At 38.6% G+C, this 17,725-nt stretch overlaps 1 protein-coding gene across 4 annotated transcripts in view; it reads right to left on the reverse strand.

Annotated features, from left to right (window-relative positions):
* LOC111565830 (protein PHTF2) overlaps positions 1-17,725 on the reverse strand; it is a 64,697-nt gene that overhangs the window by 22,624 nt on the left and 24,348 nt on the right. For 3 of the 4 annotated variants that reach the window (XM_023266104.3, XM_023266102.3, XM_055006534.1), the window contains 2 exons: positions 3,954-4,010; positions 3,568-3,579 (listed from right to left, as the gene is read on the reverse strand). In XM_023266104.3, coding sequence (XP_023121872.2) covers positions 3,568-3,579; positions 3,954-4,010 — 69 coding nt within the window. The remainder of the gene's footprint in view (positions 1-3,567; positions 3,580-3,953; positions 4,011-17,725) is intronic. The other variant, XM_023266103.3, reaches the window with a different exon arrangement.

A 17,725-nucleotide genomic window follows, 5' to 3' on the forward strand; every position in this document is an offset into this window, starting at 1 on the left:
ATTTTGAAATACTTTCATTGTCAGTAAACAAGAGGAGAATTTATCTGAACAAGTTCTTTCAAGTCGTTGAATTTCTGCATATTTTAAAATGAGTCACATCCAAAGGTGCTGAAAAATACTACACAAAGCTGTCCACTTGAATCAGCCTGGCTCATGCAAATATTTACATACCGATAAATCAAGCTGTGTGTTATCAGTCAGCGCTCTGATATGGAGGCTCTTATCTTTAAATAGCACAACCAACGAGCTAATAAGCTGTGTGTCAGAGAGAGATGGGAAACATGAGAGTGTATAAGAGCAGCAGACAGTGAGTCTGTCTGTGCATGAAGGACTAAAAGAAGCTGATCAATAGATTCCTCTTGGCAGCAGATTTACTGCAGGGGTGAAATCCTTCAGAAGCATCTCGGCCGGCCACAGCGCTCTTATCTTCGTGCTATTCATAGCCGCTTATCTACTTGAACTACATGTTGCCTCAGTGACTGATCCGTACAAAATGTATAAATACCAGTCGATTATTTCAACCACACATCTGAGGAAAAACAGCATTAAAACAACCACGCTTTGCTCTTTGAATTCCCTAGAAAAGGCTGCCTGTCATTTTGCTTTACATTTATTCTTGTATTTGCCACATTCATGGGCAGGGAGATGTTGAAATGTATTTTACCAAGTCATTAAACCAGATTGTAATGTAGTTCACAGTTAACACCAGCAGGTGGTGACTGGTTTTCTCCTGCATTATTGTCCTGAGTTTGCTCTAATAAACCACATAAATATGTCTCAATCAGTAAACAGTGAGTGGGTGAAGAGCTAGTTTGTGTTTTTGGGTAAGTTATTACACTTGAAACTTCATAAAGTATGAATTCTTTTGGGAGAGAGAGCCTTCGTGTGTGGGTTTTAGCCCAATGATGGAACAGAAGTCATTTAACAAGCATTTTCTTGTCTTATTTGTTTTTGTTAGAAATAAAAATGTAAACATGAGAGAGGTTTTACAGGACAAGATTTATTTTGGCCCCAGATTATTCAGACCTCTTACCGGGCTCTCCGCTCTACAACTTATCAGGCATACGTTATTTTTGTTTTACAGTCTGTAGAGAAATTACAAATCTGATCTACAGTTATAAGAGCAAAAAGAGCAGCTGTATCTTTGTCTCACTGCTAAATATAGAACTACAGTTTCAGTAGATTTATGAGAGCAACTGGTTCAGTTTTCACGAGCCTATAAACAGTATAATTAACACTTTACAGGGGTGAGGAGGTGACACGTATATCCATACTACGTCTGCTGTAGATTCATTCTGTTAACCCATCGACTTCAATGTGTGTGCGTGTCTGTGTGTGCGTCTAAGCTCATTAGAGAGTGTTTCTCACCTCTCTGTTTACAAGATAAAACGCACCGTACAAGAGTAAGATGGAGGCAGAGATGGAGGTAAAGTAGAAACCTCTCAACATTAATTAAATGTGTGTGCAGTTTTTTAACTCCTGTCATGATTAACTCATAACTAAACTAAATGTAATCCTGCCTCATCAAGCAGCACAGTCAGGCCACTGACCTCCCATTTGGGAGCATCTGATGTAAGAGAATCTCTTATTGAATCTGAGAAGGCAGATATGAAGTTGTTCCATTTGAAGGTCACAGCAGACACATTGCAGTGTCACATAAACCTCTAGTTTAAGCCTTTAAAGTGATACGATGCCTTGCATAATGTCAACTATAATGTATCCTAATAGGCATTAAATCAGCCTGATGCCTGCTGGTAAAGAAATGTCTCGTTCCAGCAGAAGGACAACTTCAGACAGGCTGAAGCTGCTGACTCTGGGTGCTTTCACACCAAATCTTTGTGGTAGCACAAGACAGCAGTAGCACTAGTCAGTGTCCACTCTTAGCTTCTTCTTATTATCCTGCTGTTTTGTATTGATTTATTGCCTCCTTTCACTCAATTTTCTCTTTAACTCCTTTGCTTTTACAGCTTCACCTCTTTATAAATCTATCCAATATGCTTCACCTTAGCTTTTCTGTATATTCGGCTGTCTTCACGTGTTCATCCTTGTCATTTTCTCCATATGTTATTAACTTTGTGTCTTTTCTTTCCTGTAGTTGGTGTTTTGTCATCTCTACAGGTATTTCTGACTCTGGAGCACCAATCTTGCCAGTGCTTTTTTTTCTCTTGTTTGTCTCTGCTTTCCTTTTCTCTCCCCCTCACCCTAACTGGGTAAGGCAGGTGGCCGCCCTTCCTGAGCCTGGTTTGGCTAAAGATCTCTTTACCGTCAAGAGAATCTCTGGATCTGTCGGGCTTTCTATTGTATTTCCTATCATCTTATATGTATTTATTTAAATTAGTCAGATAAATATCTATAATTAACAATCCTCTACGGCAGGGGTGTCAAACATACGGGCCATGGGCCAAAACTGGCCCGCCAGAGGGTTCAATCCGGCCCATGCGATAACTTTGCAAAGTGTAAAAAATTAGAGATGACATTAACTGCAAATTTAAAACAATTTCGACATCTTGACAAGTAAAATACTACATCGTAGGAGTCTTAATGAACCACCAAGTTAAATTTGCAACTCTGATCTTATTTCTCTACTGGAAAGCACTTTGGCTTAACAGCTGTTGTTGTAAATGAGCTGTATAAATAAAACAAACCACAAAGGAAAAAAAATCAGTATGACAGTGTTTTTTTGATCATGAATGCAGTAAAATAAGTAAAGGCTGTTGATTATGAGCCACATTTCTGTTGTAATCTCTAAGCTGGAAATGCATCATCTTACCAAAAGATGCAGAAATTCTATCATGATCCTCATATATTTTGTCTTTAGTGAATCTTTGATCTGAGCTAATCTTCCGGTAGTCTGTGTCATTAAAAGGCTCACTGCTGCAGTTCGTTCAGTCCTAGAAAGACCTGCCTGGTGCCACACTGATCCCATGACTCATGCTAATTTAGCTGTTCACACAGACGACTCAGTTTCCCAATTTTTTTTACTTTGTCTGCAGGTAGATTGCCGTTCAAAAGTTTGGGGTCACCTAGGCAATGTCATGTTTTCCATGAAAACTCACACTTTTATTCATGTGCAAACATAATTGCACAAAGGTTTTCTAGTCATCAATTAGCCTTTCAACACCATTAGCTAACACAATGTAGCATTACAACACAGGAGTGATGGTTGCTGGAAATGTTCCTCTGTACCCCTATGTAGATATTCCATTAAAAATCATCCGTTTCCAGCTAGAATAGTCATTTACCACATTAACAATGTCTAGACTGCATTTCTGATTAATTTAATGTTACCTTCATTGAAAAAAAATGCTTTTCTTTCAAAAATAAGGACATTTCTAAGTGACCCCAAATTTTTGAAAGGTAGTGTAAACTTTCAGTAAACTTTCTGGCTTCCTGCAGCCAGTAACAACAAAGCAGCGTTGCATCATCGTAGGGTTAATAAACACACCAGGATCCAACATGGCAGCTCAACTCAAACCAACCAATCAGGGTCTAGCAGTCTACAGCTGTGGGTGAGCAGACGTGCACTGTGGGACAACAAGAGGGACGTCCTCACTGCTTTATACTCACCAGAGAAATAAACTGGAGAGAGGAGGAGGAAAAGACGGATGGAGGAGAACGGAGGAGGATGGAGGTGAAGAGAGGAGAGATGGGCAGGTGACACCCAGCCAGGAGGGCAGAGAGCAAAGAGTTAAAAGAAAACACTGCAAAAGAACTGGCGGCACCGTGAGAGACAACACAAACTGAATTAAAAGGAAAAAATAATGTGAGACAGAGGAGTGAAAGTCAAAGAAAGGACAAAAAGATAACAACTTGCCAAAGGGGTAAAGAGAGAGGCGAGACATTTAGAGTAAGCAGAGCACAGAGAAAGAAAAACGGGGAAATGAAACAAGTCAACAGTGAAATAACAAAAAAACATGGAGGTGTGGAGCAAACAAACAATAAATGAAACGCACCTTTATTTCTCTCTGCTCCACAGATTTCTCCCATATCTGTTGGTCATAGGCGCCAATCTGTAACACATATACAAAGAATTAATTTTGAAATGTGGAAGGAGAGTTGCAGTGAACAGACACCAGGTACAAGGTTTTAGCTACTTGATGCTTTGCACACAGGAAGAGGAGAAATGATGTAAACCACAAAAGGCTTCACTGACAGACAACAAAGCTGCAGCATTGCTCAACAACTTGCAAACTGCTGAGTAACGAGGAGTCAGTGGACAAACCATTTCCCCTTAAAGTATAAACTATGACAATGTCATGTCATAGCTGGCTCTCAATAAAATCCAAATTAACTGCCAACGCCCTGTCATCTTTTAGCTGCATCACCGCCGTTATTTAAAGCTTGATTATATCCCCATAACAACAGACTGTCAGAAGTCTGCAGCGACTGATAATTATGGGTCGAGTTTTGCTTTGTGTGGGAGCTCAGGATTTAAGACTCTTGCTTCACAATTGGAACTGTCATGATCTCGTAAAACAAGCTGGATTTTTACAGCAGCGATCTGGAGAAATCTGAAATGAGTCACTAAATGCAACGTGACAGTGACATAAGGTTTATCCACACAGCTGCAGGGAGAACTCCGCAAGATAGGATGCAAAGACATCTGCAAACTCAGCGTCGGTTTGCCTGTTAGTAACATTGCTCAAAAACGGACTAACGGATTTGGATGAAATTTTTAAGGAAGGCCAGAAATAGCACAAGGACCAACTGATTAGATTTTGGTAGTGATGCAGCTTATAGTCTGGATACATGGATTGGTTATAGATTTCTGTATTATTGTGATATAGGAGCACAATGTCACTGTAACCACGACAACAAGTGAACACTACGTCAGCTGCCTGCTGATGATCACATGATTGCGATCCTATTACAAATTGAACGCTGCGGATTTATCAGGATTTATCTGTCAGAAATGATCCAAGGGACAATTGATTAAATTCTGGGGGTGTTTCTGAGTCCCATCAGTTCCCGTCACCCTCTACATATTTAGGTCATGAAATTCAGTATCTGTACATAATGTAAACATGTATAACACATACCTGTGCTCACAGCAGCGTAATTTTGTTTGTGGGTACATCTATATTAAATGGCCACACTCTATGTTGCCGTGATTTCTGATCATCAGTAACTAATAAAAAATGCTGCATTTCTGACAATGCCATATGGGGGAATGAACATCCTTGGCGTAGTACTGCGCTCTCTGAGTACTTTCTTGTTTCAAATGTGCTGTATAAGTAACGGTGACTTGACCTGGCTTAAAATACCAAGAAGAAAAATCTTCCTTTCAAGGCGAGGAGTGCATAGACCTATATACAACTGAGACGAAACAACAAGTGCAGGACACAAACAGCAGAACCAGCTCCTCAGGACATGACTCAGCAGTCAACTTTCATCTAAAGGATAAGCAACACTCCTTTGAGGACAACAATGTTCACATTCTGGACAGAGAAGACGGATGGTTTGAGAGAGGAATGAAGTAAAACATGTCTGTCAAAGTAAAACAGCTTTAAACTGAAGAGGGGTCTACTGCATCACTTATCAGGTACGTATAATGCAGTCTTGAGAAAGATTCATGTGCTTTGAAGGCCATATATCTGAAACTCCTGATCAACCAGTTCCAACTAAATATGCCTTGTTGATGAGAGTCGAAACATCAGTTGCCCACTAATGATGGTCTCTGGATTACCATGATGTGGATGATAATCTACACAGACATGATGTCAGTCATTTCTGGCTACAGTCTTTGTCTACACTCACCATTACTGTTTCTGAAAATTACATTCACACCAAAGTCTGACTTTGTTCAGTGTAAAAGTTTCAAAAGACCAATGAAAGCACAAGAGTACTTAGAGTTACTACAGAGCAAAAAGGTGGTTTGTACACGACAGAGTCTGTATGGCATATGACAATAGCACACACAAATTCATTGTCATCTTGAGCTTTTTACAGTCTTTTGTCCTTGTATGCAAACAAAGTCACATTAAGCTCAAAACTGAAATGAACTTAAAATTCATTTTTTGGAGGACAAATAACCGCTTAGATAGAAAAACAGTGTTTAGTGGCAGCCCCAATGATACATCCTTTGAGGTAATTACTATTTTTTTATTCAGCAACATTTGACAATAATGAATATGTTACATCAGCATTTTACAGGTCCTTATCTAAGCCACGTATTGTTTACACTGACTTAAATCAAGACTTGTGTATCATTTTTTGCACATTTCTGTAAAATTCTGTTTATTTACCCAATTATTTGTATAAGACTTAACTGTAACATCCTCAGTATCACTCTCACACCTTATTATAGCTTCCTGTATACATCTCTGCCACAAATGATAAAATTACAATAACATAGCACAATATTAAACAAAAAAAGAGAACATGAATAAAACACAAAAATATATAAATAAGATTAAGTGCCAGAACAGACTAGGTCATCAGAGACATTACAAGGTGGATATAGTAGTTCACGCCTATAAAAACTGAGTCTACTGTATGTTTAAAGATTTCTTGTGTAGTTTTATATAAGTAGGTGCACATCCTGTGGACGATTCCATGTTATTCTACTGAAAGTGTTGGTAGAAGCGTGCCAATAAAAGCAGCAAAGAAGAATGCTGGCAAGTAAACATGGGTGTAAACAATGCAGGACTGGGAAATACTGTCATTTTAGCCATTTTTGAAGGGCTTTGTGTGAAACATGAATAAACAAAAACATCTCAACAAAGTTTTGCATTGGAGTTTGTGTTCTTCTAAAATTTTGACACCGAGATTTTACCTTTACTACAACTATCAGGCTTATGGTTGGGGAAAGTAACATATTGGTCAACTTCCAACAAAGTTTATGAGCTAAAATCCTTCAGTGAAGAAGAACTGGTTTGTTTTTTAAATATCTGTCTACATCAATTTAGGCTTCCAAGAACTTTATAAATCCCGATGCTTCAACATTATTCCCTGTCTGTGTCTTCATGGTGGTGAGAAGCAAACAGATCAAACTTCAAGTTTCCAAAGCTGTTCTTCAGGCTCAATTTACCATTCAAAAGTTTGGGGTCACTTAGAAATGTCCTTATTTCTGAAAGAAAAGCAGTTTTTTCAATGAAGGTAACATTAAATTAATCAGAAATCCAGTTTAGACATTGATAGTGTGGTAAATGACTATTCTAGCTGGAAAAAGCTGATTTTTAATGGAATATCTCCATAGGGGTACAGAGGAACATTTCCAGCAACCATCACTCCTGTGTTCTAATGCTACATTGTGTTAGCTAATGGAGTTGAAAGGCTGATTGATGATTAGAAAACCCTTGTGCAATTATGTTAGCACATGAATAAAAGTGTGAGTTTTCATGGAAAACATGAAATTGTCTGGGTGACCTCAAACGTTTGAACGGTAGTTTGTGTCATCTTAGAGCACCTCTCTAGTGACATTTAACAAAAGAGATTTGACTGCATAGTACGTGTTTTTGAAGAGGTGAGCATACATACAACAAATCACACCCAAGATACACATTTACAAGAAGCAACAGAGCATATCTACAGTATGAATCTTCTTTCACTGTCTCTTTTTCGCTTTCTAAAGTGGAGTTAAGAACCCGTGAAACTGGTCCAAAAGGTCGAGATCAGCTGGAGTGCACTTTACAAGAAACCTCTGTGACAGTATAATCTAGTCGTGCAGACAGCATTAATCAATGTCACAAACTCATATGGGAGATGGGAGGGTTTGACTCTGGGGAAACATATGCAGCTCCACCTGTCACAGGGATCAGAGGATCAATAGGCCTGCACAGAATGTGAGTGTGTGCATGAGGATGATGCACACTTATGGAGGTCTATGACGAAAACACCTGCAAGCAGTGTGCTAGACAGAAAGAAAAGCAGACAATGATACTGTTACCCACGAGATATTTCGGTACCTTTTCCAGACATCTGACCTAAGAACATGGACAAAAGAACAAAACGAAAACAATCCAAGGTCGACCTGCGCAAATTTCACCCAGGCAGGGTTGCCAGTTTCTCATGTCTCCTGCTTTGGAATCCACAATTAGCAGACTAAACTCTTTCTGTACAAAGTGAAGGGGAAAAAAGGAGGCTAAAGACTGACAATTTATTTGCTTTTTAAGACAACATGTGTGTTTGAGAGACATAAGGGAGTCAGCTGATGACCTGACCATAGCAGATATCTAGTCATGTGAGTGTATGAGCCTCCAAGGCATCGAGTCTGGGTCGCTCCACAAGCTCGCCAGTGGAAACTCTGCATGTTTAATGAGGCTTCATTAAACATGGATGGGATGAAAGGAGGAGAGAGGTCAAAGACGAGGAAGGAAGAACATGAAGAGACAAATAAAAAGAGCAAACAGAAGGTGATTGTAAGAAATGAGGACAGAGGGAAGGTGTCAAAAATGAAGATTAAAGAGATTCTTGTTTTTTTCTCTCTCAATCAGTTATTTTTGGATAATTTTGCTGCTTAATATTGTTACAAATGAAGCAAAAATTGACAGTTTTTATGTTATTTTTCTAAATATCTGCAAAACAATATCTCTCTGTACAGATATCTTGTGGAGAATGAAATTTCCAGAAATCAGACGTCTTGATAGTTACAAAAAACCCCAAAACTGATAAAAACATATAATCTCAGAAAAAAATGCTCAGTATTTGTGCTCTAACTCAGTGCACTCTGATATCCCGGTGTCAACAACCAGATAGCAGGACAAGATGTGGGTCAGACAGTGCGTCACATCATCCCATATAACAAGCACACTTTAAAATACTGATTTCTACAGTCACACGTGGTTGTCACGACATCGCTGCCATGCACGTCACACGCTACGACACAGATAATTACAGATTTCCTCAGCAAACCACAGTAAATATCTTTGATTCGATGTGTCCGCCAGCTTTCTGAGAACTTCCCGAAATACATCCTTGACAAACTTCTTCAACTTAATTCATTTTATCTGTAAGCAGCTGAGTTCTGTGAGGTTGTTCATGTGGTTGGATATTTTTTAAAGTTTCCCAAGGCAGCAAGAGTTGCACAAAGACTGTATTATTTGCTACAGGCCTTGGGCTACCATGAAACCTTGGCCAACCTGGAACAAGTCAGGAACAAGATGTTTTTATTATTTTTCTTCTTTTTAGAAAAAAAAATAAATTGGTTGCAGGATGATGATAACAATTAAATGTCCCAGACACACCTTTTTTCATGATAAAGTAAAAACTCATCACTAATAAACCAGATGCAACTGTGACCTAAAATGCCAGCATGGTCGACAAATCCTTGAAATGCTCTGGACAAGTGATTAAAAGCAAATTGTCACAATATACCACTTTAAATGAAGCAGTGTGGTGCTACAGAGATGGCTTGGCCTGTAAATAATGTTCCCCACATGTAAGGGAACATGCTTTTTTTTGGTTCACAGTGCAGGAAAACTAACATCACATCATTTTTATAGTTTTTTCAGTAGAAAAGAAATGCAAAAATGACCACTCCCACTAAAATTGTATCTCATAATGCAATATCTATTAAAATAATCACAATACGATTGCATATTGTTAAGCTCCTCAATGGCAGTGGCAGGCGTTGTTCATTCTTACCCATGATCAGTGTATACTACGTGGTTAAGACATGTACGCTGTGGTTTGACGAACCCGGTCTCATTATTCGACAGCAACACCTCAGACATTTAGCAGTGTATCTGACCCAAAGTTAAATGGTCATGCCACTGGTTTTGCAAATTCACACGAAACTCGTTTTACAATTTGTCACACAGTGAGTCATCCTTACTATGCGACAGACATGCTTTTGACAGTGTCTCGTGTGGCAATGCTACAACATGAATTATGATTTATGAAAAAGGTGAATATTGAACCGAAACTTCACTTTAAAAAGTTCCAGTAACTATCACCAAAAATCACAATTATTTATCTTCCCAAGTCACTCAGACCTAGTAGCTTGAGGATGAATGCTTGATTTTAAATTCTGCAGCTCCAAACTTCTTACTTATCATAAGTTCTATTTTAATGAGATGCATTGTCTAAGGCCACATACAAATGAAATAATCCACAGAGTAGATCAAGAAGAAACCTTTGAGTCTAAGCGGCTTAAGAGCCATAAAGTAAGGAACAGTAAGCACTTAGAAAATGCAATTTTACACAACCATTCAAAAGTTTGGGGTCATTTAGAAATGTCCTTATTTTGAAAGAAAAGCAGTTTGTTTTTCAATGAAGAAAACATTAAATGAATCAGAAATACAATCAAGACATTGTTAATGTGGTAAATGACTATTCTAGCTGGAAATGGCTAATTTTAATGGAATATCTCCATAGGGGTACAGAGGAACATTTCCAGCAACCATCACTCCTGTGTTCTAATGCTACATTGTGTTAGCTAATGGTGTTGAAAAGCTAATTGATGATTAGAAAACCCTTGTGCAATTATGTTAGCACATGAAAAAAAAGTGAGTTTTCATGGAAAACATTAAGTTGTTTGGGTGACCCCAAACTTTTGAACAGTAGTGTATGTCTGCAACAAGTAATCTGCAGTTTCTATTGTCCAGTTGCTTTTTTGTTGAACTGATTTCCCCAAACTTTCCTTTAATGTCTTTTAATACTGGTTTAAGACAATATAGATGAAATATTGTATTATACCGAGTGGTGACTTATCAACTGGCGACAATTTTAGCTCCTGAGGCTCCACCAGCAGAGAACAACTACCTTATCTGGGCACCAGAAAGCATAAAATCTGACGTCTGACTGACTGATTTACTGTGTGACATTTGGACTGACGACTAATTTTCCACCCCACTCAATCCATTAAAAAACATACACACACACACACACACCCTGAGATAGGAATGGATGCTTTGAGTGCGTGTGGAGGACGGCCAGAGGACAAACATGACCAGACTACTGAGCAGAAAGATAACAGAGGAGAGGGTGTAGATGAGGAGGACAGTAGGTATGGAAAGAGGAGACGCACAATTGTTGTTACATCATGGAGTCGTGAGGTAACAGAGATCTGACAGAGTGGAATTAACAGCGCTGTAAATCCTCTTATCCTGACACCCACACACGCACACGCACACACACACACACACTGATCCCTACATCAGTATCTGTTTACCTCTTTAGTAACCATTAGTTCTTTAGTAACTACACAATTAAATTACACTATCTCAGTTTTTCTCTCAGTTTTGAACCTTATTATTGTGCTATTAAATACTAAATGACACAAAAGATCACTTCAGGAGATCTCAAAAGGTTAACAATTCTCAGTCGTGGTCAAAGGACACAAGAACTGACACCATTTTCACTGAGAAAAATCCGAGACTTCCACGATTTGACAAGCAAATCAAGTGTTGAGAGAGAACCAGAAGGGAAGATGACGAGGCCAAGTGTGCCGCTGCAGCAATGCCGGTGTCACCATGACGACGGATGGAGGGACGATCCAGGCGGAGTGGAGTGGGGGGGGTGAGTTATATAACAACTGCCTCTGCAATGGAGGGGGTATTAAACCACACACAGGTTTACAGAGATACGGTGGAGCTGTTCAAGTGTGTGTCTGCAGGCTTGCATGAGGTTTAACACATTAACACAGATGCCCGCTGTGAATAATCTGCTTTGTCCATCAGTGTTGCCATTTATCTGCTATCTGTTATTACAGGCTACTTGAGGGGTCAAGTGACATCAAGCTACTGGAGCATCAGATACAGGAAGAGAGTGCTGCCTTTTCAAACACACACTCGCGTCCTCTGATTCAACCGTTTGACATTAAATCTGCTCTGATCAATATTTTCACATTACCCGTGGATCAAAGGCTTATGTAGTGTGAAAGGTGTAGCTCACAGTAATGAACCTACAGAGAATTATCACCAGCTCTGCAGCTCCCCTCATCTGTATGAAACCGTTTATTATCTTTCAGCTCACAACTTTGATTTTCCAGCCCTTTATCGTCTGTTGTTCATTCTCACAGCATTGTTTTCAACCACAGTATGCAGCTTTTTTTGGCCAAACAGCTCTGAAAGCCAAACTGTGCTCAGACAATCACAGTTAATGAGTAGCATTTAGCTGCCAGAGACCATAATATTACCCTCAGGAGTTCACGGCTGCACCAATACGGCCAAAATGATAATCACGATTATTTTTTATCACAACCAGGATCATGATTGTTTCCAGATTTTAGGGACACAATATTTTTATTGCACTTTCACACTGAACTAAATAGAGCCTGCTCTCAATTCCATGTTGTGCTACATTACTGTAGATGTGCAAATTTTTTTAATTCAGCACATCTCCTAGAGGCAAAATATGACTAAAACCATATCCAAAACTCCTTAATTCCAGAAACTGCATATTGATAGACAGTACAATTTATTAAAGTTTTATTTAGGCCTCACATGTAGGCAATGGGAGATGCTAACTAGGCAGCAGTGCAAAAGGAACTCTTGAGTTTCAGATAAATGTGCAACCAAAAATGACTTTGAAAAGAGTGAAATAAGATCCTGTAATGCTAGAGTTAAGTTTAAACTAGGTACTTTTATCCACATGGACTGTTTTCTATGAGTGGAGCATTTTAGGAATAAATATCTGTTATAATAATAATATTTGTGAAGAAAAAAGAGAAAAAAGGCAAATTGACACACCCAGAAAATGTAAAAAAACAGAAAGAATCAAAGTTCAAACATCCCGACGGTCTTTGAATTAACCATATGCGACATGCAGTTTGGCTGATGAACTTTAAAATCATGATATTACATAAAATTACCAGTATTTTATCCATTTGTTTTAAAAATCTGCCACAACTATTCCATTTGCTCAAGCCAGATTGTGTAAAAATCACAAAATTTACCATTAGTACCACTAATATAAAATAAATAGAGGCACAAAATAAACAGAAAAAAAACAATTAAACTGCAAGTATTTGTGTGACAACTAAAATGTTATAATTATGACAGCACTATTAGAGCCTAAAGACATTTTTTAGTGGTTCCAAAGCAAAACCTCTTTATTCTTTCAAAATGTTCCCATCTGACACACACACACGCACGCACGCACGCACGCACGCACGCACGCACACACACACACACACACACACACACACACACACACACACACACACACACACACACACACACACACACACACACACACACACCTGTCTGAGCTGAAAATAAACCTTACTCTACAGCAATGCCTCCTTCTGGGAGTTACTATGGCCACACGTGAAAACACACCAGATGGGTTAATCTGTACGCCACAACCAGCTGTCTGACCCACATTTCCTTTGCTCGTTTTTCCAGTCGCTGATTCTTTTAGTGGTTTATGTGTTGGTTCACACGTTTTACTGATTTCTGTCCTATTAACAGAGAGAAAATAAGTTGTAGCAACTTAAGCATTCTTTAGGCAATAATCATCCGAGTTGTTGAATAATCTTCTGTATAGTTTAGGTCATGTTTTTAATCAGAGTAGGTTTGCTCATAGTGGGACTGAAGACATTATTTGGCCTTCTGGTATTTTCAATATAGTTTAGACATTCCAAAAGACACCGTTGGATTTATAAAAACAGGTTCATCAAATATTTCCTATTTGTTGCAGCCCCATTTTTGATTAGCCGACAAATTTTAAACTTTCTGGGTCTCTGCAGGAAAAATCCTTGAAAATTTTCCACCTGTTGCTCACATGCTGAACTCAAAGTGTCCCTGTATTTACTCACACCCAAGTCTTGTGCATGCAGCCACTTAGACACATCAGTGGTTAATCAGTGTGTCAAGGCTGACCACACCTGGACAAGTTCAAATATGTGATTCCCACAAACAGGTGAGGAATTTTCCATCACAGCCGGCTCACAGTGCATAGAGGCGTCAAAGTAGAAGAAAGCAGGAAAAAGTATACTGATAGTTTACATAGAGACATAAAATGGACTTACAGTAGGGAAATATTTACCATTTGTTTGGCTGTATGTAGATTTAAAACAGAAGTGAAGATCTGGACAGAGACAGTTAATAGCTTCACTCACTTTAAAGGTCTTGATTCAAAGTTAAGTTCTAAATATCTAAAAGCCCAATTTTGCCTCTACAATGAGCCTTATTTTAGGGATGGCACAATGTTGAAAAGGTTGATTTTTAGTTTATTTTTTCAGTTATTCAAATAATGGTTTAGTCTGCAGAGCTGCTGCTGGAAAAAAGGTTCTAATACAAGTTTCTAGAACTCAGGGTGACATCTTTGCTTTGTTTGTAGACTTGATCATACAAAACAAGCAAAGACATTTTATTTACAATGATATAAAACAGAGAAAAGCAACAAGTCCATCCCCCCCATATAAAACTAAAACATACACTCATTTTCATTTGTAAAAGTTAAAAAAGCTCAGAAAATGGTTAGCAGATAATTTTCTATAGATTGATTCGTGAACTAATTGTTTCAGCATTAAAAGTCTAAACCTGCATTGGCCACATTAAAGTTGTTACAATATGTGAAGACAACACAGACATGTCATCACCTTGTACAGTTTATATATCAAACTGTTGGCAATTTATTTAAACATGCAACACAAAGAAGCAACACCAGCATATAATTGGAGTCTTATTTGGGTGACTTATGTAAGGTACAACATTTTTCAAAGGGCCCACAGGTGTTTTTAATACTAGAAAGGAAAAAAAAAGTCTCTACATACTAGAAATATTTTCCTATTTTCATTTTTAATCTAATCCACACTCATGGCTTATCTGCTCTGAGTAAGCCTTGCAGATATGAGACGTGTAGAAACAAATTATAAATGTAAGCAGTAATGTGTCTATAGCATTTACAGGATTATTTTCCCAGCATTTGTAGCACTTGGGGGCACTTGGACAAATGTTGCACATGATGATTCCATGGTTTTTATTTTTGCAGAATAAATATTTCAAGACATTCAACTTTTTCTTTATTATGATTGATTGCATTAGAACTGCTATACTGAACAAACAGTATTTATTAGTTCCGTCTAATTCTAGACATGCTGTCCTTTCTGTTTCCATCAACTGGCTGCTTGTTGGACTAAATGTCTAACTGTAAATTAGTTTGGTTAACAGGAAATATGAATATATTCATGAAGACATTATTAATAAGAAAAATTGGAACATTAGGACAAGTGATTGCGAGTCATTCCTGTTTGTTTTCTTACTAATTAGGCAGACAGATTTGAGGAACAGAGAGACTGCATTAAAAGAGGAGATTATTCAATTCTTCGAGTGGTAGCTGTTGGTATTTCTGATATTTGTAATGGTTTTCTGATGTGTGAATGGGAAGGAAAATACACAGATCTCACCCACAAATCCCAAACCTATGAACTGTGTCATTGACAACTATAAACACACCTTAAAGTCATCACACAAACAAGCTGATGTATTACATTTTAAGCTCATACAGGATACATTTAATGACAAAACGTTCACACTAAAGCTGAATAATATCCACTGCAAACCGCTTCCTATTTGGCAACAGCAAACACTGTTAGACATCAAAAGTAAGTCTGTCTGGCGCCGCAGCAGATACAGACTTCATGGCTGCTTGTGCCTTCACTGTGATATGGGCTTGGCGTAGCACTGTGGTGAGAAAAAGGCGGCCTCCACACAAACACAGCGCTGAGTCTATTTACAGTCTGCCTCCAGACATAGCATCGTCAGAAATATACTGTGACTCATGTAGACCACAGCCTGAGGGTTTGAGAAGCCGGAGAGGTCAGAATCGGTTTGAAAGTGTGGACATTTCGTTTCAACCTGGAATATGTCACTTCTTCGACTTCACAGGTTGTAAAGTTTAAATCCTCTGCAGAGCTCTGCTTCGGTAGAACACAATAACTGTGACCGGGCTTTTTATCTGTGCAGTTTATCTTGTACTGCTGCCATTAAACTTTCTCTCCAAGCCAGAGCGGTCCCATTTCTTTGATGAATTTCCAAACATTTTTGGAGCTTCACACGTTTAAAAATCAATAGAAAAAGGCGAGTTGTGAAATATACACGTGTCTGGCATGAATTTGAACTTTTTCAATGGCCTGGGTGAATGTAATTTGGTTGATGGAGCTCGTGGCTTGAAAAAAGGAACACATTTAAATAATTCAGCAGCAACATGTCTTTACAGGAACTGTCTGCTGGGTACTTCGGATGATTTACTGAACAATCCAGCCTTCACAGCAACTTTCTCTTCAGTAGAAAGTAGCTCTAATGAAAACTGACCGGGGCTTTTGCACACCAAAGAAATTCTTGGTCAATTGAAATCCTAGCTTCTCTTCAATTGGCTGCAGAGGGAAAAATCTGCATGTTATCTCATGAAAAACTAAATGGGCCACAGTGCACCGAGTGCACTCTACTTGCCAGCCTTATTAGCCTGAATAAATTATAAATCAGCATTAAAAGCTAACATTTGAAGCATATTCAACCTAGTTATGTGATACTGAAATGGTCACATCAGACCAGCGTACATCAGCCCATATTCATACGATTTCCAAATATAGAACTATATCAACTTATGGTCCCAGGACATGAACTATTGTGGAATTCAACAGAGAAAATAGTTCTGGATGATACGCAAAGTGCTGCAACCAAAGTTTACGCATGACTTTTTGTCCATTTTGACAAAATGCAGCCACACCAACAACCTGTGTGTCTATTAGTCTGGAGCTGACTCAAGTCGCAAGCTAAACCTATTAGTGTTCATTAGGTTGGTTGAGTTCCAAGTTATGAAAACGCAGGAGTGTTCACAGGTAGTCTGTTCCTCCCACCGCCAAATATAATACTGATGAAGCCATTTTCTGAGTTCTTACGAAACAACCACCATCGACTTCCGGCCTCTGAGAATTTCGCCAAATACAATCGATATAAACCAACCATGAGACTACAACCCTGAAACTTTCCATTCCTAAGATTGTGCAAATTGTTTAGAAGAACAAGGACACTTTTTGTAAATAACTTCTCCTGTGAGCAGCTTGAAAAAATGTCATCTATACCCGGCATCTCAAAACCTCAGCAACTAAAATTGAACATCTCTGAAAACCACCAGAGGTGAAGTGAGAAAATATGCTCTTAGGCCATTTCTTTGGACCCAGCCTATAAATAGATGATCAGGAGACTCTGGTTCCATAACAATAACATCGCCTATTATATGACCCGAGCGATGTCCTTATCAGAAATTCTAGACCACTCATAAAAGCCGAAGCTTCAAACACATTTTTCCATCATGTGAGGCCTGTCAGGAGCCACACACCTAAAATAAACACAGTTAAAATACTCTCCTGAGGGCAGAGTTTCATTATTTGGCACGATTTCAGGTGTTTACTTAATGCCAGTATTTATGGTGCTCTCTTGTATTGTTAGCATAGCCACTGCTGGACAAGAAAAGATAATAAGGTGCAATAGATTCATCTTTGTCTTTCAAGGTTTGCCTATCTGCTGTGCCAATACTAAGGATCACAGGAACAATTAAGAGATCTGAAGTGATGCAGAGGAGTACAATCATTCTGCCCTTGTGACTCAGCAAAGACGCAAAAAAACAGGATATGATGTCTGGTGGAAAAGCTACAAACCAGATCTTTTATGCATTTTAAATTCAGATGTTCAGAAATAAAAAAAAAATAAATAAAAAAAGAAAGCCTTAACTTAACCAAATGACACGTCAGAGATTAAGAAGCCCTGAGGATAGGTGTGATTGGTCCCAAAAACATTTTGTTGATTCATGACTCAGTCGTTGTCGTCACTGATGC

Source organism: Amphiprion ocellaris, chromosome 21 (genome assembly GCF_022539595.1).
Source record: "Amphiprion ocellaris isolate individual 3 ecotype Okinawa chromosome 21, ASM2253959v1, whole genome shotgun sequence".
In the NCBI taxonomy this organism is placed as follows: domain Eukaryota; kingdom Metazoa; phylum Chordata; class Actinopteri; family Pomacentridae; genus Amphiprion; species Amphiprion ocellaris.